This window comes from Gekko japonicus, unplaced genomic scaffold (assembly GCF_001447785.1).
Source record: "Gekko japonicus isolate JY-2015 unplaced genomic scaffold, Gekko_japonicus_V1.1 scaffold543, whole genome shotgun sequence".
NCBI classification, from domain to species: domain Eukaryota; kingdom Metazoa; phylum Chordata; class Lepidosauria; order Squamata; family Gekkonidae; genus Gekko; species Gekko japonicus.
In genome coordinates, this window is record NW_015160225.1 from 326,236 (window position 1) to 346,566 (window position 20,331).

General features: G+C 43.5%; 1 protein-coding gene across 1 annotated transcript in view; it reads right to left on the reverse strand.

Annotated features, from left to right (window-relative positions):
- Positions 1-19,882, reverse strand: part of SRGAP1 (SLIT-ROBO Rho GTPase activating protein 1) — a 173,580-nt gene extending 153,698 nt beyond the window's left edge. Inside the window, exon 1 of the mRNA XM_015411760.1 lies at positions 19,816-19,882. Within this exon, the coding sequence (XP_015267246.1) occupies positions 19,816-19,882 (67 nt within the window). The remainder of the gene's footprint in view (positions 1-19,815) is intronic.
- Positions 19,883-20,331: the final 449 nt, after the last annotated feature.

Below are 20,331 nucleotides of genomic sequence, written 5' to 3' on the forward strand. Positions count from 1 at the left end.
GAAGAAGAAGAAGAGGAGGAGGAGGTGGAGGAGGAGGAGGAGGAGATTGGATTTATAGTCCGCCCTTCACTACCCAAGGGAGTCTCAGAGCGGCTTACAAACTCCTTTCCCTTCTCCTCCCCACAACAGACACCCTGTGAGGTAGGTGGGGCTGAGAGAGCTCTGACAGAAACTGCTCTTTTTCAAGAACAGCTCTTATCAGAACTACGGCTTGCCCAAGGTCATCCAGCAGGTGCAAGTGGAGGAGTGGGGAATCAAACCCGGTTCTCCCATATTAGAGTCCGCGCATTTAACCACTACACCAAACTGGAAGAAGCAGCAATGGGGCTTCAACAGTGACAATGGACCCAGGCTCAGGGGTACAACCATCACTGTAAAAAGCCCCCAGTGACTAAAGGGGATGTACGAGACCTCTGTCCTTCTTTTGTGAGCTGTTTTTGATTAAACCACATTCATGTAAGTAAAGTATCATGTCTGAGTTTTCTTGACTATCCAAATCACTTCAAAGAGTCTTCACTTCTAGAAGTCATGGATCTTTGTTAAGAGTTGTATGTGGATTTTCTCTGACAGCTTGTGATTCTAAAGCACCCCTATGGCTTCACTTCTAGGCCACTGTCTGAACTCTAGAAAATGTATGCCAATACAACCAGGCCTCCAGTTTTTCCAGAAATATAAGGCCATCGTATTTTGGATTTATATTTTTATGTATGGGATGCCTCTTAGCAATCATGTGATTCAAATCAAATGTTTCAATGTTCCCTAGAAAAAAGTGGCATATTCAAAAGCAACCTGCTATTCCAGAAACTGTTTACTCCTCTGCAAATGCTTTTGCATGAATTATAAACGATAGTGGCAGATTTCTCCAGGGATCACATACCTCTCTTCTTCAGTTGACACAGGCAGGTGAAGAACAGCAACACTTAGGGCTCAATTGCCAAAAATCATTACCACAAATTAACTTGAATTAACTGTGAATGTACAAAGACTTTTTGGAAAATAATATAATTATGGAGCTATACTAAAATTGCCCTAAACAGGAACAGGAAATATCAACTGAAATTTCACATTTATCCTGTGTTCAGTTCAGGAAAAATCAGTGCCAACTGGTCTAGTATCTCATGTTCTTAACTGTTATGAGATCATTTGCCCCATTCAACCATTAGCACTGTGGTCTTGGACCAAGTCAATGCCTCCAATCTCAGGGCCTGCTCCCAAACCTGTAATATAGAGATAACTATACTGACTTTCTTATAAGGTTTTAAGGACTATTGAGATAATGCCTATGAAATACATAAGAGTAGAGGAAGGAAGACTTTATGTTGCTGGGAGCTACTTAAATATTTTTCAAGAGCCTCAGGAGTTACCAGTTACAAAGCGGTGGCTTGTACAAAATTCTAAATTGTGGGAAACTTTCCAGTCTGCTGTTTTGCGAAAGCAAACTAATAGAACAGATCCAAGGAATTTGGGTATCCTAGGTTGGTCACCCAAACTGCCCTTTCCTCCATGTCACAGGAAGATGGCATCTGACCCCTTGCAAGGAGGCAGGCAGATGGCACTTACCCTTCTTGCCCCCGCTGTGCCGTAGTGAAAAGCTGCTGCCTGCTCTCCTCTTTCCTCAGTGGTGCAGTATGGCAGGAAGCTACTACCCACCTCCTCACCACCATGATCAGGCACTGTGGATGGAATGAAGAAGAAGGCAGGGCCATGCCCCCGGTGCAGAGAGGGAGCAATGCCTGCGGGCTGACAGCTGGAGTAGGAGGTGTCACCAAGAGCAGAACCCAATGTCATGGGCAGGCAGCAGTGGCAGGCAAGCTGATTGATTTTTACCCAGACCTTTTTAGTGGATGAGCTTTCCCTGCAAACCGCCACCCCCACCCCCCAAAGTTGTAGCTTGCTCTGAAGGGAAAAAACATACAGTTACCTCTAAGTTTTCTCTAGAAGAGGCAAAGAGTAGGCTTGATGCAGGGAGAAAGTGTTAATACATCACTCCTTTCCTGTCCAGCACAAGGATAAGAGGGTGTGCATGTGAAGGAGGACGAGGCAGACAGACAAGTGAAAGAACCATTATCTTTATCAAGAGCAAGGGTACATGCATGTATCTCCTACGCCTTCACATGAAAGAGGACATAAACTGCTGCCACCATGTTAAAGGGAAGGATGAGAAAGTGATTACAGTAATGCTAGAAGAATGGCAGAGAGGTACATTTAATTGTTTGGAAAATGAACAGTCACTCCTGAGTAACCTTCTACCTGCCCATGAAGTAGAGTTTTGCTGCTGTGAGTCATGTATACTGACGGGGGCATGATGATGGCAGAGGACCCCTCCTCCGTGGGGATGGGGGTCAGTCCATGGCTGCTCTGGCTGTTCCTGGATCCTTGGCCCACCTCGGTGACCTCAGAGGCCCAGCAACAGAGGCCCTGCAACAGAATCCCCACCCTGTGAATTACCTGCAGGGCACAGGGAAATAAGTCAGAACACTATGGGGGCAGTAGGAGGCAGTAGGTGGCAGGTAGAAGTACTTCTGTAATGCTCTCTACATGGGGCTGCCCTTGTCTCAGATGTGGAAGCTACAGCTAGTGCAAAATGCTGCTGCCAGGCTTTTGATGGGCCTCCCTGTGTGGGAGCCGCCCCAATAATTGTAAGCCCTGCCCTTAGGAGTCACCAACAACAGCATGTGCTGGCCACATAAGAAACAGAACAAGGAGCGGATCAATAGGAATGCCCTTGAAATCCGCTCATTTTTGTTGATAGTTTTGCTTTATGCTTTATTGCACTTCTAGTTAAACTGAGATTGAGACAAGCTGTATATAAATATTTAAAAACACAAATTAATTTGGAGTAAATCTTCATGTGCTCAAAAAACACCAACTAAACCCAGCATTCTGCCCATCACTGTTAATGAGAAGCAAAGTGAATCTTGTCCTGTAACAATCTTTGTCCACTCCCTGATTCAAAAATTATCCATCTACTCATCCCAGCTATTATCTATTTAAACTTATTGCTCTCATGCACTGTGTGTGTGTGCGTGTGTGCGCGCGCAGTGATTTGTTGAGCGTGTATGTAATTTCACAGCTTTTGGCTCATCCAACATGAAAGACAGACTACTTATTTTACTGCTGCAACATGTATGAGACTGAAACCATCTTGCAAGGGTACAAGGCCAGAGAAACAGCAGACTATGAAAACCAGCGCAAATCACATACATATAAAATAGGATAGTGAAATCCTGTGTTACACTTGTTCATTTCATCTGTTATCAACCTGCACAAGACTCCAGCTGGCAGCTTTTAGGATGTATATCCCACACCCTATCACTAATCCTCCTCAGGCTCTTCAGGAACTACCTTATTAGCATTCTGTGCACAGTCCATAAGAGAATTAAAGATTTAGAGAATTCTTATTCACCAAACGTTCCAGATGACTTTAACCTCTTGACCAAGTATGGATACACTGGACCATTAACATTATTAAAATCAATTGCACAGCAAAAATGTCCCACAAAGCAAGTTTCCCCTTTGCATAGAACAGATGTTAGCTATTCACATGCAATGCTGGGCAACTTGCTCTTTAATTAGCAACACAACTTTGTACAATGGTGTTTGATTTGTGGCAGCTTTCTCTAAAAGCGATGCGATGTGTACAATACAGATATGGTCCACTTGAAAAGGGTAGATAAACACATTCCTTGATGAGCTGCACAGAGTTTGACATTTTCTGTTTCTGTCTGGTATAGGAAAGGAGAAGCTTAACCTTGCCAGTTCACAGGATTTAAGATTGATGATTCACTATCAAACACTAGCATATACCAGCTCAGCAGCATTTTCCTAGATTCTACTCCCTCTCAAATCAGATTTCAAAGAACATTTTAACCCACTCCATTTAGAGATTCTCTAGTCTTAAGATACATTACATATATTTATTAACTTTAACAGTCTTACTAAAACAGGCATAAAAGTTGAAGCTTTCTTGTTTGACTGAACCACTAATGTGTGTCAGCACTCAGTCATCTGAAAGTGTGCAACACTCAAATTAAAAAGAGAGATGGAACCACTAACAGATGATATATACACAATAATGCCTTTTACCTGCACCCTTGAATATCCAAAAGCTGACAAAGGACCAATTAACTGTGCATCTCCCAGGGGGACCAATGTTCCTGTAACTACATGGAAATGAGTTCCTTTCATCATCATACTTCAAATGGTCCTGTAAATCATCTGAATGTGAAAATTGTACAGTACTCCTTTCCTAAAAATCTTATTTTCAAGTTTCAATATATGTCAACATTTATGGTCCTATCTTGCTATTCATTGTGATTTGGATCCATAGCTCATTTTCCCACTACAGAAGGGCATTTCTGCTGATGGAGGAGGGAGAATAATTTCTGCCCATTCTCCCTGTCTCTTCTGGATACTCTCCATACTATGCACAGAGCTGTTTCTAGCATTCACCTGATCTTTGGGGCCCCATCACTCCTTGGCAAATAGAAGGGGAAGTCATGGAAGCCGTGACAGATTTCACATTCCTGGGATCCAAGATCACTGCAGATGGTGACTGCAGCCATGAAATTAAAAGACGCCCGCTCCTTGAGAGGAAAGCGATGGCAAACCTAGACGGCATAATAAAAAGTAGAGACATCACCCTGCCAAACAAAGTCCATATGGTCAAAGCAATGGTATTCCCAGTAGCAATGTATGGCTGCGAGAGTTGGACCATAAGGAAGGCAAAGAATAGATTATTTTGAATTATGGTGCTGGAGAAGACTCTTGAGCGTTCCTTGGACTGCCAGGAGATCAAATCAGTCAATCCTAAAAGAAATCAACCCTGACTGTTCCCTGGAAGGCCAGATACTGAAGCTGAAGCTCAAATACTTTGGCCACCAAATGAGAAGGGAGCACTCACTGGAGAAGACGCTGATGCTGGGAAAGACTGAAGGTCAAAGAAGAAGGGGACGGCAAAGGATGAGATGGTTAGACAGTGTTATTGAGGCAATGAACATGAAATTAAGCAAATTCCGGAGCACAACAGAAGACAGGAGGGCCTGGCGTGATGTGGTCCATGGGGCCGCGAAGAGTCAGACTCGACTGTGTGATTGAACAACAAAAATCTTGGAAGCCACTATAAGTTGCCACACAAAGGGGGAAACTTCTGCTACTGTCTACAACCCATTTTATTGTTTTGGGGTTTTTTTTTAAGAGCCATTAAAGAAAGATCTAAAACTTTTAAAGAACAGTTGAAAATAGGTTATATAACTGCAATTCATTAGCAAATTCAACAGATTGTCTTAGGGTCTGTTTTAGGAATACGGGCAGTTCTACCATCATAAACGAAATTAGTTGTCTCCAAGGGAATATTTTTTTCTGTTTCCATTTTCCTAGCCTGTTGTCTACAAAAAAAATAGAACCAAACCTGTAATCTCTCTAAACACTAGGAACCTTTCAACACAATTCTAAGGGGGGAGGGGAACAGAATCAGCAAAGGGAGCCGACCGACCCCTATGTTGGCCAACCCCAAGTTATGCTGGCATAGGGGCTAGTTACACCAGCGCAGGGCACAAGTGGCACAGCCACATGCCAGTGGAGCAACAGTGCAAAGCCCTGTGCCAGTGTATTCTGTGAGGTGTGGTGCCAGTTAGACCGCTCCGTAAGCATTTCCAGCATTGGTGGTAGAGAATGCAAACATTACCCTTGCCACCACAGCTCTGCAACCTCTTGGCACCATACCTTCTGGCACATGGTGGCAAAACAAATGTCTGCCCTAGAATATGCCGTCAAGATGGAGATGTCCATTCTAAAGCACTGGAATAATTCCTTTTGCCCCACTCAGAAGCGCATCCAGGCCCTCATGGCCAAGGGTGTCCCTTATAAGCAGGTGGTGTAGGAGGGTCTTCCTGGAGTGGAAGCCATCATGTGGGCACCACCCCATGGTGGTGAGTGGCTGCAGCATTGAGGTGCTGTGTGATAACTGTTATGGGCCCTGGCCACAGCTGTGGGGCCTGGGAACTATAAGAATATAAGAGAAGCCATGTTGGATCAGGCCAATGAGCCATCCAGTTCAACACTCTGTGTCACACAGTGGCCAAAACCCAGATGCCATCAGGAGGTTCACTGGTGGGGCCAGGCTGCAGAAGCCTCCAACTGTTGCACTCCAAGCACCAAGAATACCGAGCGTCACTGCCTCAGACATCGTGTTTCATCAAAGGCACATCAAGCAGCTGCTAGGGGACCGGTTGAAGGCTCTTCAGGCCTCCCCAACACACCCTGCCTCCCTCCTGCTTATTTATTTATTTATTTATATTTATTATTTATCCTCCAGTGGAAGTTGCATGGGGGCTGCCATGGGGAAGCCCTCAACAATGTGGGTGCCCTGCTGGATAGCATGGCCACTGGTGAGTGGAGGGCACCCCCACAATCATTTTTTTTTGTATTTTTGCATTTTTGTGTTTGTATGCACCTGTGCCTGTAAGTCATGGCGACCTCTGGCAACTCCTACTGGAGCATGGAGGACATTCAGAGAAGTGCCTTGATAGCCTGCCTCTGCCTCCTGGCCCTGGTATTCCTTGGCAATATGCCATCCAAATACTTGCCAGGGTCAGCCCAGCTAAGCTTCTGAGATCAGACAAGATCAGGCTTGCCTGAGCTATCCAAGTCAGGGTGGCTCGTGCATGTTCTTGTCTGTCATGGCCCTTGGGGCCCCTGTGCACTCTGTGTGTGGAGCGACACCATGGGGTCCCCGTGGGGCAAGCAGTTGACGCCCCCTTCCCCAATGACAGGTGGCTGGGGCTTTCGATGGGAGCTGGTTTCTTTAAGTGGGGTATTGCAGGGGATGAGCGGTGCTCCTGTGGCCCACCCCTCTCCGCTCTCTGCCAGTGACAGATGCTTAGCTTGGCCCTGATTCATGTCTCCCATTTTTCCTGCCTCCCCCGTCTTTCACACCACTCCTGTCTAGCAACAGCACCAGGACAGAACGCTGCTGCAGAAACACCACAGATGACACCACAGCAGCACCTGGCAACACTGATGGGGCACCTTAGGGAGGTGACTAGCAGCACCACCATTGCACCAAGGCCAGCCACCTCAGCACAGGTGCACCACAGGATTGCTCTGCCCATCATGGAAGCTAGTTGACAAAGAAAGTGTTTTAAAATATATATGCATACGGTAACACTACGCTGAATGGAAGTCGTGGCTGCAGCTTCTTATTAATTAAAAATGGGTCGGCTACACAGAACATATTGAAGTCCAGTGAAGTATACTCATGTCCACGAAGACTATACAACTAAAACCTCCCAGCAGCACAAGCTACATTAGTGCATATATTCACCATTTCCCACCACCATTTTCTGTTATTACAGCTGTAATGTTAACTGGAAGAAGTTTCAGGGATTATTCAGAATAGTCTGGTGCTCTGGTTCAAGCTGGTACAGTTTGTAGATTTGTAGTGGTAACATGCTAGCATGCTGTTTACAAAATTATGTTTCTAACGCAGGTTTGGGAAGTTTGTGCCAGATCCAGACTGTGACTCAGTGAGAAGCTTAAATATTTTAGTACAAACTAATTTCCACTTACAAACAACATAATTTTATTGCTGCAGAAAAAGTAGTCAGACATTTCTCTTGGCATCTGAGACAACAACTATGTCCTTCACCCTTAAAACACACTCATAAGGAAAGCCAATGGCTCTCTGGTTCACACCTCTACAATAAATATGAGCTAACCTCCTCCTTCCCAGATATGCTTTCTTATGTTGTTTTTCAGAAGCAACATAAAAAAGTATATCAAGCACATGTGAAACCTTAGTGTTTCTGTTAACAACAAAATCAGATATAAAGCTAGTTTCACGTTATGGGATCACAAACCACTCTACTTGCAAACCTCTTTGGGAACCTAAACAAAGGGTTTCTTCTGTTTACATGAGAAAATGCATGGGTGCTACTTAAGGTGCTAGGGAGCTTACAATATGCCTTATTGCATTCTATGCTTTCAGAATATGCCCTTTTAATCCATAAAGGGGAAAGCATCCCAAAGTTATTAATGCTTCATTGTACCATGCCTTTCTCCTCACAGCCATTTTTTTAAAGTAATAATTCGTAAAACTCTTATCTTGAAAACTTTTAAAGACTATCACGTAGCACAGATTGTTTTTGTTTCATTCTGATAAAAGCCTAGTTTTCTAAACAGTTACTCTGAATACTGAACCTATTGAAAAGTAGGGCACAGAAGAGGCAAATAAAGCTTAGGAATAATACAGTAGCTCAATCATACAACAAAAACAGAAGAAACTGTACCATTTCAAAGAGTCTGATTCATGGAAGTTTTTAAAATATCTTTTTGGGTCAACAGTGGTGTGATTAACTGAGGGCAACACTGGGACTCTCACTCAGAGCTGTAAGACAGCCAGCATGGGACAATGGCTAGAATGTTGGATGTGAGACACCTACTTCAAATTCCTACTCAGCTGCAAAATTCACTGCCTGCATATGGGCAAATCTGTACCTCTCAGACTCCCCCCCCCCAAAAAAAAACACTTTTCCTGTAATCTGAGCCCTGAATGTAGTGGGAAAGCCAAGAACCAGCAGGACAATGATACACAAGGAAAATCTAGCCCCTGAAAGAGATAGTTCTGTTCCTGACCTGAGGAGTTAGCCCTCACTGCTACAAATAAACTCCAACAATTATTTGTAATCGATAATAAAGCAAATGGTTTTATGACCTCCAGTTAGTTCGAATGCAGAAGAAATTAGTCACAGACCAAATAACCCACAAAAAAACCCAACTACACAGAGCAAACGATGAAACAGATGGCCAGGTTGGATTCCTCAGCCACATCACCTCCCAATGCATCCACCTCTGCCCCTCCTTAGAAGTCTTTGAAATGTAACAATATAATTAACATGTCAAAACAATATTTCAACCACTGAGATAAATGGAAATTTAATTCCATGTTGAGATTAGCTTTAAGTATAATTATTATCATATAAGAAGCCAAGTAGCTTCTCTGTGAATTATTAACTTTTCAGAACATATCCCCACCTCAAAATTCACATCTGGACCTATACTTCGTTTGATTGCTTTATTATTTTGACGAGAGAGATTTTAATATACCTCAAACTGCATTTGAACCAGTTGGTTTGGTGCCTAAGTACTATGGCTGGTTTTAAAAGAAATGAGCATGCCACATCACCTGATTGGTTTGATCCACAACCTGTACTCCAGACAAGAGGCTACAATAAGATATGGAGAAACAGAATGATTTCCAACTGGCAAAGGTGTCAGACAAGAATGTATTTTATGTCTATACCTTTTCCAATCTTTATGCAGAAAATATCATAAGCAAAGTTCGATTAGACTTAGATGGTGGTGTGAAAACTGGTGGAAGGAATAGTAACAATTTGAGATACGCAGATGTCACTACATTACTGGCAGAAAATAGTGAAGACCTGAAATGACTCCTGACGAAGGCTAAAGCAGAATGCACCAAAGCAGATTACAGCTAAACATAAAGAAGACAAATGTAATGACCCCTGATGAATTACACAATTTTAAGGCTGACAATGAAGAAACTGAAATTGTTCAAGATTTTCTATTTCTTGGCTCCATCATCAACCAAAAGGGAAACTGCAGCCAAGCAATCAAAAGGAGATTGAGACTGGGGAGGGCAGCCATAAAAGAGCTAGAAAAGATTCTTAAGGATGTGTAACTGGCAATTCAGATCAAGTTAATTCACACCATACTATTCCCTATTACTATGTATGGGTGTGAAAGTTTGACAATGAAGAAAGATGACAGGAAGAAAGTTGATTTATTTGAATTGGCTGGAGGAGAGTTGCCAAGAAGGAGGAGATTACCAAAAAGACAAACAAGTGAGTTCTAGGATCAAGCCTAACCTCTCCCTAGAAGCTAAAATGACTAAACTGAAGCTATTGTACTTTGGTCACACTAGGAGCAGAGTCACTGGAAAAGACAATAATGCTTGGAAAAGAAGACGATACAACATGCAATGGACTCACTCTATAAAGGAAGCCACTCCCCTCCGTTTGCAAGACCTGAGCAAGGCTATTAACGATAGAATGTTTTGGAGGGCATTAATTCATAGGGTTACCGTAAGTTGGAAACAACGTGACGACAACTAACACAGAGAGAGTTGTCACTTATTTAGAAGGAGTCTGTGCATTATTTCATATATATATATATATATAGTGTGTGTGTGTGTGTGTGTGTGTGTGTGTGTGTGTGAAGCTTTAATCTAAGACAGAACATTGACTTTCCTATCACCCATGACACCGGCTGATGTCCATCTGCACTGTGGACAAAAGAGGCAGGGGAGAAACCAGTGCAGGGAACACAACCAGCAGACAGAAAAATATTTTAATTCAAAGCTCTCCCAACCCCACTGCTCCTGATTTTTCCTCCATAGGAACTGCCCCTAAGCAATGAAGGTACTGTCCAAGAGTGACCTAGGAAAATAGAGGGGGTTTGCACATTAAGGCCAGCACAGAGAAGCTGTTTTAAATAACTTCACATGACAGTGGTTACCAAATGCAAGCCATTTACATGCAGCAGTTTACCATGTAGATGGGGGGGGGGGGATTTTTAGCATACCACTGCAAACCTCTTTCTTGGAAGCTTGTACTGTCATTATGGAAGCTGCCAAATCTGCACCTTGAAATGCAGCACACAAAGAGCTTGTTATGTTAGGAACAGCTGCCACATGGAGCAAGTTAAAGCAACCTCCACGTGACAGCTGCAGTATGTAAATTGGTCCTTAGAACTTATAATCACAGGGTTCCTCTACACATGAATGAGACAAATGTAACGCAGGCCCCGGTCACACAGGGGGAAATAGGCGCGGCCAAAGTGCGGCTTTTTTGAGCTGCACCAAAAGAGAAGTGCAGCAGCGGGATCAGACAGACCCCCCCAGCCGCTGCGCAGGTCCTCCCCGGCACGATCAGATTCCGGGAGGAAGCCACGGACCGCAGAGCTTTGGCAGGACCTCACATGCTGAGGGAGAGACGGGCGCGCCAGCGATCACACGTCTGCCCCTGCAGCGGATTTTTCAGTAAGTACTAGTGTTTTGTACATTTTTTTCTAATCCGCATCTTCAGCCGGAAGAGACGGATCGGGGACGGGTGCGCGCTGCTTCCCAGATGTTGCTGTGTGATCGCGCCCGCTTGATGTGCCCCCGATCCATCCCTCTTGCGGATCAAAGCCTCCAGTGTGACCGGGGCCTAACTCATTCTAACCCACAGAGCAAGCAGATCTAGAGCAACAGTAGAAGGCAACCCTTTTCTTTACTAATTTCTCAGTCAGAACTGTTTCACTAAATTATCCAACAGTTTGAACAATATGTAAGGCACATTTCCTCACCTTGTCTTGCTGATTATCTTGGTTTACAAGATACAAGACTTAAAAGAGGCGAAATTCCAATAGCTTTCATTAATTATAAATCAGTAGAGTTCAAGTGATCGCTAATCATGTTCAACTGTTTATTTACTCAACACATCTACAGTTTCTAGTTCTAATACCAAATTCATCAATATATTTATTGAGATTAAATATTGTTTTTCTTTGTCAAATAAAATAAGCTGTCCTGGTAGAAATCTTTCTTTTCAGAGTTACCAGGATATACAGTACCAAAGAGTTCCTTGAACTGGGCTGGCTTCAGAACAAGTCTGACAGCCCATTCTGATGCTAAATTAGCATATGACTGAAGGCCTGTGTACTTTGGCCTTGACAGTTCAACCCACACATACCGAGCCCTGGATAAGAAAGTGCATCCTCATCCAACACACATCCAGTTCAACTTGGACTGAATGAAGACAAAAATGTGCATACAGATATCTACATCTGCATTAGTCTGCTTATCCATAGACCACTTCTTTGCTGGGTTAGGTGCTCATTATGTACTTTTATTTCCTTTACTCCTACAAATCAAGCAATTCATTTTGGGACATTGGTCTATAAATAAATAGCTGCTAGAATAAACAGTATCTCAACTGCCTGTCGGATTAGAAAAGCAGGTTCAACTAGATAAGCATGTTGACATGCTCTAACCATAAGTGAAGAATATCCTTCATATTTGAGTTGGCACGATAATGGAGATTATAGGCTCTCCAGTTAGTTTTTGTGGTAATAAACTGCACATACAATGAACAAGATTGCTGTTGTTGGTAGAAGTATACTGCAATTAATAACTATTCATATAGTTTACCAATTAATTGGTTTAACCAACTAAAATGAGATTTTTTATTGAATAAGTCAACTGCACAACAGGTAACCTAAAACATGATAGCTTAAATTCTCCTCCTTACATGGCTTGGTTTAGATATTTATACTCTGCTTTCATCCCCATTTCAGGCCCATAGCAGCTGCAACATTGTTCTCCCCTCCTCTATTTTATCCTTGTAACAACCACACTGTGAGGGAGGTTAGGTTGAGAGAGAGCAATTGAACCACGGTTATCCAGGAAGCTTCTACGGCAGAGTGGGGAACAGTCAGTATTAATCACACTAGAATGTTAAAAATAAGTTTTCCCTAATGACCTATGCTCCAAAGCACATGCTCGAAATGCACACAACAAAAAAAACTGGTATTGTGGATACAATTGTGAATGTTTCACTTTTTCGAAACATCTTTCTACAATCTTCTTGGCTCCCCTGGTTACCAAATAGAATATGGGTTTCTTCTGACATTCTGGAGAACATTGCCATTTTCCCACTATATTCAGGTCAGATTACTGTCATGCATTTTACCTGGAATGTGTTTTTTAAGAAGCACCCATGCTGCACTCCTAACAACTAGAAGTCTCTTGAGAGAACAATCAAATAATGGGTAAGTCTTTTCCATCACTGCCCCCTTGCTGTAGAACACACCATCCCCAGCAGAGCTGAGGCAGGGAATTATCCTCTAGACCTTCCAGAAAGTGTGTAATGAAATTTTTAAAGAGGGCAAATGGGAAAGGTTGTAGGTTATAAATGTGGGCTCAGGCTCATATGTTATAATGATTTTAACAGATGATTGTTTTAGATTGTATTATTTGTTGTTACTCGCCTTGGGTCCTGAAAGTGTTGGGGAAAAGGTAGCATACATAAATGCCCTAAATTAATGAACAACATACGATGGTTTGGATGCCTCAGTAAGTGCAGAAATCAACAGCCAGATCACTGACTGCAGCTAATTATAAACATCACATATTGCCAATTTAAAAACAACTACACAAGCTGCTTATTCATTTCTGGACCCAATTGAAAGGGGTCCTACAAGAGAGGCCCTGCAAGAGAGCCAGTGCTGTGCAGAGATTAAAGTGTCAGACTAGGATCTGGGAGATGATGTGCTTCATTCACCCTCCCATGGAAGCTTGCTGGGTAACCTTGGGTGAGTCACACATAGAGATGTGAAGCCCCAGGGTGGGGGTGGGGGAGAACAGAAAAATTAGGAGGTAAAAACAGGTTTTTTCAAGGCCTTTTAATTAATTTTTACAACAAAAGAAAAGGCAATTTTGGGGAGTACTGAAAAAAACTCCTATAAAATATTTTCCCTCTTAGAATGTAAAATAGTTTTAAAGACAAGGTGGGCAAGCTGTAGACATAGACAGCTCTTAAATCTAAGATGCATTTCTGCATCTAGAGGGGTATCTAATCTTCATAAGGGGCACACACAGGGCTTTCACTGCTTTTCACCCGTTGCATACTTTCTGTGGTCCTTTTGACCTGACTCTTCCCTTGTGGTTGACCTTATCACCTCTTATTCAAACTCCTGTGACACATATACCCACAGATTGGGTAAAAAGTACCTTATTGCCCTAATTTGCTGGAAGGAATTTTTTTTTTTTGAAATTTTACATCTCTAGTCACATACTCTCAGCCTAAACAAAAGGATAAAATGGAGGAGGGACAATGTTCCAAGCCACCTGAGTCCCACTGGGGGGTAAACAGGGTATAAATGAAGTGAAATAAAATCAAATCAGTGGCTTTGAACCAAGATAGCTAAAAGATTGTATATGTATACACTCATTTATAACTGATCAACAATGAGGTTTTCTCCAGAGGCCTGCTGCATCTTCTGCTACAGAGGTGAGACAGGGCAATAAGAGGTGAGGCCTTCTCAGTCATGCCACTCCAGTTACAGAATTCCTTCCCCAAAGCGAGTGCACAGAGTATTTTAACTTTTCAGTGCCATGTTAACACATAAGGGCTGCAATCCTTAGGGCACTTTCCTGGGAGTAAGCCTCAGCTGATTAACGTGAGATTTATCTCTGAGTAGAATGGTTCAGGATTGCTTCCTTATTTTCCTAGGAATTGGGTTGATCAGTATCTCCGTGTACACTGTCACCCCCAGTGCTTTTGTGTTTTATAATTTTTATGATCGGATTGACTTTTAAGTAACCTTAATATCTGGTCAATATAATGACATCTCATTATGATGTTTAAATTGTTGTCAAAATCAACTACAAAAATTATGGTCATTTTTACAGAGGCCTATTTTTACTGTTTTCAAAGCACTGAGCATTTTGATTTACTATAAGCTGCCTAGACAAAGATTTGGTAAACATTTGTGGGGTGTGAAAAAAAACCCTGGTATTTTCTGGGTTCGGGTATACTGAACCTGGAAATATTGGTATTTTCTGACACTCCCAAAACCCAGTACAGGCATGGTATTCAGATTCAGGAAACCTGAATTTTTTTGGCTCCATTATACCCTATGAGAACCATTACAGTCAACGGTCCCCAGAGGGTATGATGGAGAATCGATCTGGGGCTTGGGGGGGGGGCTGCTTTTTGAGGTAACCTAATTTGCTGCTGGTGCCTCTCCTGAAACCCCCCCCCCCAAGTTTCAAAAAGACTGGACCAGAGAGCCCAATTCTATGGGCCCCCAAAAAAGGTGCCCCCATCATCCACTGCTTTCAATGAGGTGAAAGGTGTTTAAAGGCATTGTGGTCCCTTTGAATGCCTTCTCCAAGCCACATAAATCTGCTGCAAGTGAACTCTGAAGGTGTTTAAAGGGCTCACAGTCCCTTTAAATGCCTTCTCCAGCAGCGAGTTCACCTGGAAGGAATTTAAAGGGACTGCAGGACCTTTAAACACCCTCAGAGTTCACTCGCCACAGAGTTGCCCAGCTTGGAGAAGGCATTTAAAGGGGCCATGATCCCTTTAAATGCCCTTTAAGTTTGACTATCTGGTGGTCCCGAAAATCCAGAATATTTTGGGGGCATGGCTATTTCGGATAGCTGAATAATAACACAAATCTATATCCAACTGAAACAATATCTGGAAAATATTGATAAGGTATTTTTTGAATTTTTTTTGGCTTAGATGTAGCCAAACGCACACCCCATGTACATGTTTAAAATAAACATATAAAATATTTCCCCTATGTTTAGAGCTCATATATAATCAAATGAGCTGTGTAAATAGTTGTTCTTACAAGCCCTATCTAGTATTTATTAATCTTGTTATAAGTGCTAGTGAAAGTACACACAGGCATACTCCATGTCCTTCCCAAATTTTAACTATTCTGGCCTTACAGCTTCATGCTACTTTAGTGATCTTTCCAGTTTTTGGTACAACTTTGAGCAATAGCTGCATGACAACAGGTACATGAGCAATAGCCATGACAGCAGATTATGCAAGTAACTACTGGAGCCAGGCCATTGTCTCTCAAATGTGAGGAATACTGGTCTGAAACATCAAGCAGAAAACATGAGCATAAGAGATCTTATATGAATAGAATAAAGGTGAAAAGAGAGAATGCCTCTTCCCATTGCTAGTAACATGAAATCTCCATACCATCAGCCCTTCCTTTGATAACTTTTTTATTTTTCCTTTTCGTAGGGAAAAGATAACAAAAAGCTGCTATTATTTCACATACACTTTCAATGCACTTTAGAAATCTTTTGTAAGTGGATTTTGCCATTTTACACAGTAAAAAGGAAGCATGAACATTATCATGTCTCAAAACATTTACAAATGTCACTTTGTTATCATAAGGCAGTTTCTTTACAATATGCTTAGCACACCAAGGTGCCATCTTAATGGCAACCCCAAACAATTTACCCAATTGCCACCTAAGACATTTTAAGTACTTTTAAGATTACTTTGCATGACATATTAGTTAAGAAATATTTTGCGTTTCTGTGACTGGCAGGCACAGAAAAGGTCTTTGCTGCTTGTTGCCGCTACAATGGAGAGTGAGTGCTGTATGTGCACCAGCACTGCTGGGCAGCATGAAACTGAAGAATGGATGGTGCCTGGCCAGCTGTTTTTTTCAGCACCATTGTTCTCCGGCTTCTTGAAAAAGAGTCAGGAGAAAAGATAGCTAGATGTATATGTGTAGGATCAGGCTGCTGCTAGATCAGGCCAGAAGAGAACAGATAAGGGCGATGGGGGTGGGGGTGGAGTAGGGACTTCTCTTTGGAGTGAAACCTTAGGACTGAAGGAACTGAATCACTGGGGGAGGGGTGAATTAACCAAAGGGCCATTAGTCTGGGGAATCTGGCATTCAGGGCTGAGTCTGTCTTGTATTCATTCAGGTTATTATTTTTTATCTCAGTAAACATCCTGTTTCCAATAGAGATCACACAATTTCTTCTGGCGAGCTACAAGCAGGGTAGGAGGGCAATGGCATTCCCATTTGGGACAAACCTTTGGTATCCAGAGCTATGCTCCACTCAAACATGGAAGTACCAACAGAAGGGTTTCCACTGAAAGAACAGGTAGAAAGAGCTCTGCAGGAAATAGGACTGAGTAAGGGAAAGTGTAGTAAAAATGGCTTGGCAGGGTGGGTAGAACTTCTAATGCCCCACATTTTAGAGGCATTAGCTGTCCCTGGAAAACACCATAAAATGGCTATAAAGATGCATGTCTGATAGGTGAATATTAAAACATAAGTCTTTGCTCTGTTCATAGGGTTGCCAACTCTGGGTTGGGAAATTCCTGGAGATTTGGGGGTAAAGCTGAGGAGGGCAGAGTTCATACAGATGGATCTTAGTGGGGCACAGTGCCACAGAGTTCATCTTTCAAAGCAGCCATTTTCTTCAGGAGAACTGATCTCTGTAGTCTGAAGATCAGTTATAACTCCAGGAGACTTCCAGGCTCCACCATGTACATATTTTAACAAAGAATCTCTGTCTACTTGCTGGCTATTTTTCTAAATCAAAACAGTAGAATGAAGAAAGTATTATCAGAGCTATCCACAGCTATATTTATAAAGATAGGTAAAGGTTCCCTTGCTCGAAAGCCAGTCGAATCCGACTCTAGGGTTGCGGTGCTCATCTCCGTTTCAAAGCCGAAGAGCCAGCGCTGTCCGAAGACGTTTCCGTGGTCATGTGGCCGGCATAACTAAACACCAAAGCACACGGAACGCTGTTACCTTCCCACCGAAGTGGTACCTATTTATCTACTTGCAATTTCTTGCTTTCAAACTGCTAGGTTGGCAGGAGCTGGAACTAGAGACAGGAGCTCACTCCGTCATGCGGCACACTCGGGTTTCAAACTGCTGAACTAACGACCTTCCACAGCCTGCAGTTTAGCGTCTTAACCACTTGAGCTACCGCAGCTCCTTGGAGGATTCAATTACCTTGACTTAAAATCCTACTGTGAGGCAGCTCATCTATGTACCATAATCATATCATTTCAATCGAATTATACGAGGGAATGGGTCCAGATGTTAAATGGTCTCTCTTTTTTGAAGTTATTGGAAATTATTTGGAATCAACTGTCAAACAGGCCTCCAAAAATAGGTACTAGTCATATTTTCTACCCCTCTCTTCAAATATGGGACAAATATAAACTAAAACTTATACTTAAAGATTCCTTTTTTTATCAGTCATGACTGGTTCCTACTTGGTCAAGATAGTTCTTTTCCCCCATGTTTGGAGGAAAACTGGTTTAATGAGTCTTATAGGCATCTCTAATAAGGGAGTTTACAGGAGAAAAACAAATTAGAAGAGCTACTAAGTAAACCACTTCCTTGGTTCAATTATTCGCAACTAAATCATCATAGGCTGGCAGGAGATGGAACTAGAGACGGGAGCTCACTCCGTCATACGGCACCCGGGTCTCAAACTGCTAAACTACCGACCTTCCACAGCCTGCAGTTCAGCGTCTTAACCACTTGAGCCACCGCAGCTCCTATTTATAAAGATGCAAACAATTAATTTGCTCAACTGAAAAGTAATTAACATAAATTAATTTCCAAGCTGAGTTCACTACAAGTGAACCAGGAACTCTGGAAGAAAGTTACACAAAACATATTTTAAGTTTGTCAGTATGGTCTACTCAAGTTACAATATGAAGTTTTATCACATATACTTTAAACAGAAAGAATTTACAGAATGTAATATGACCCACACCCAGCTACAGAAGCAGAAATTGTATCAATACATACTGTGAAATGTGAACTACCACATAAGTAGCGAGAAGGTCTTACTTGCTTCCAAAAGATTTTTTTTTTTAAATTCAGAAGCAGCCAAGGTCCAGAGAATAAGAAAAGCTAATCAGGAATCAAGACTGTAGTGAAGCCAGACAACAGGCTTTATCTATACTGTTATAATCTGTCTTCAGCCTGACATAGAACTCGGATTCTGGGAGACCATAACCCATATACAGTGTACAGAAGAAAAGGAGCTGTGTGAATTTTTGTTATTGTCAAAAGATTGATTCTTAAAGGTTAAAAGATGGGTTTTAAAAATATATGGAACATTTCTAATGGATTCAACTGAAGATGTAAGGTCTCGGGCAGCAGATCCACAAACATGAGAGATGTGAATCAGTTACTGCCCTCCTTCAATAAATCAATATTTGGTAAAAAATTTCAGAAAAAAGCTTGAAAGATCATACAGAGAGAGAGAGAGAGAGAGAGAGAGAGAGAGAAGGAGATTGCAAAAGCAAACAATGGCCCCGGTCACACAGGCCGGATATCGCGGGGGGGGGGGGGGCGTGGCTAATTGCCCCGGCGCAGTTTGAGGCGCAATTACGGGATCAGATGCGCTGGCGGCACCACGGGTCATTCCCTCGGTGGCGGCGGGTAAACAAGGGACCAGAGGGGAATGCTGCATGCCAGCGCGATCACACCATGGGCGTCTGGAGGCAGCCCGTGGCAAAAGTTTACTAGTACCTTGGAGGTACTAGTTTTTTAAGGCGCATTGTTGGAGGTAAGCCACGGGTGCGCTCCACTTCCCAGATGTTGGGGTGTGATCGTGCCTGGATAATCCGCCCACCATCCGTGCCTCTCCCGCGGCAACTTTGCCAAGTGACCGGGGCCTAAGTTTTGCAGCTGTGGTCCATGTTATTAGATAAGCAGTATGGACTGCAGAAGATCCATCACCACCACGATGAGATGCAACTCAAGAAATACTCTAGAAATTGTGAAGGCTATTCAAATGAAGAATCTCTTCACATATTCTCCTTTCCACTGAATTCCTATGAACTGAAGGTACCCTCTAATGAGGCTCCGGCTCGAAGTTGAGGCACACACGCAGTCACACCCAGCATGGTTTAGTTTAGCCCCATGACACACCTTTTTTTTTTTTAATCGTTGCATGGCACTGACACACTTCCCCCTATCACTTCATGGCACTGAAAACCAGTTTCCAATCAGTGCCGATTTAGAAGAGAACCAGGAGTGTCGCCCACCCTGCACCCAAAACCCAGGGGATGGTAGTTCTTACGGGTTAATGGATTTGGAGCTACAGACTCGCGATCTTGTTCTTGGCAGGAGTCGGGCAGCCAAACCGGCGTGGGGGGAGCCCGAAAGAAAGAATAGAGGCGTCGTCGGGCTTCCCTGAGCCGCCCACCCCGCCCATTTTCATTTTTTTACCTTTCACTTGACTTTCATACTCGGCTACAATCTCTTTGTCCTTTTTGAATCTGCTTGGGGTTGACATTCTCTTGCGAAGGGCGGCGAGGAACTCCGGCGTCCGCTAACGTCCGGCACACAGAGACCTTTCCTGGGACTGCGCCCACCGCGCCGGCTCTGCCTGCCCGCGGCCGCGCCGCCAAGGTGGGCTTCGAAGAGGACTTTAGACTAACCCCGGGGCCGGCACCATCTCGCCGAGGCTCCGCGACCGACACAGGACCGGCGGGCGGACGGAGGCTGCGAGCCCAAGCGACTCCCGGGGGCTAGGACCGGCGGCCGCGAGTCAGGCCAGTCGCCCGCAGCATTGTCTACGCCGCCCGCCAGACGGATGGAGGCGAGCTGCAGCAGGCGGGAGGCTCAGGCAGGTCTGCCTCTCGGCCAGCCCCGCTTCTGCCGGCCCTCGAGCGGCGGCGGCGGCGGCTGCCTCCTAGCGGAGGGGGGGGGAATTAGCAGGCGGCTCCCGCGAGAGCCTGGCCA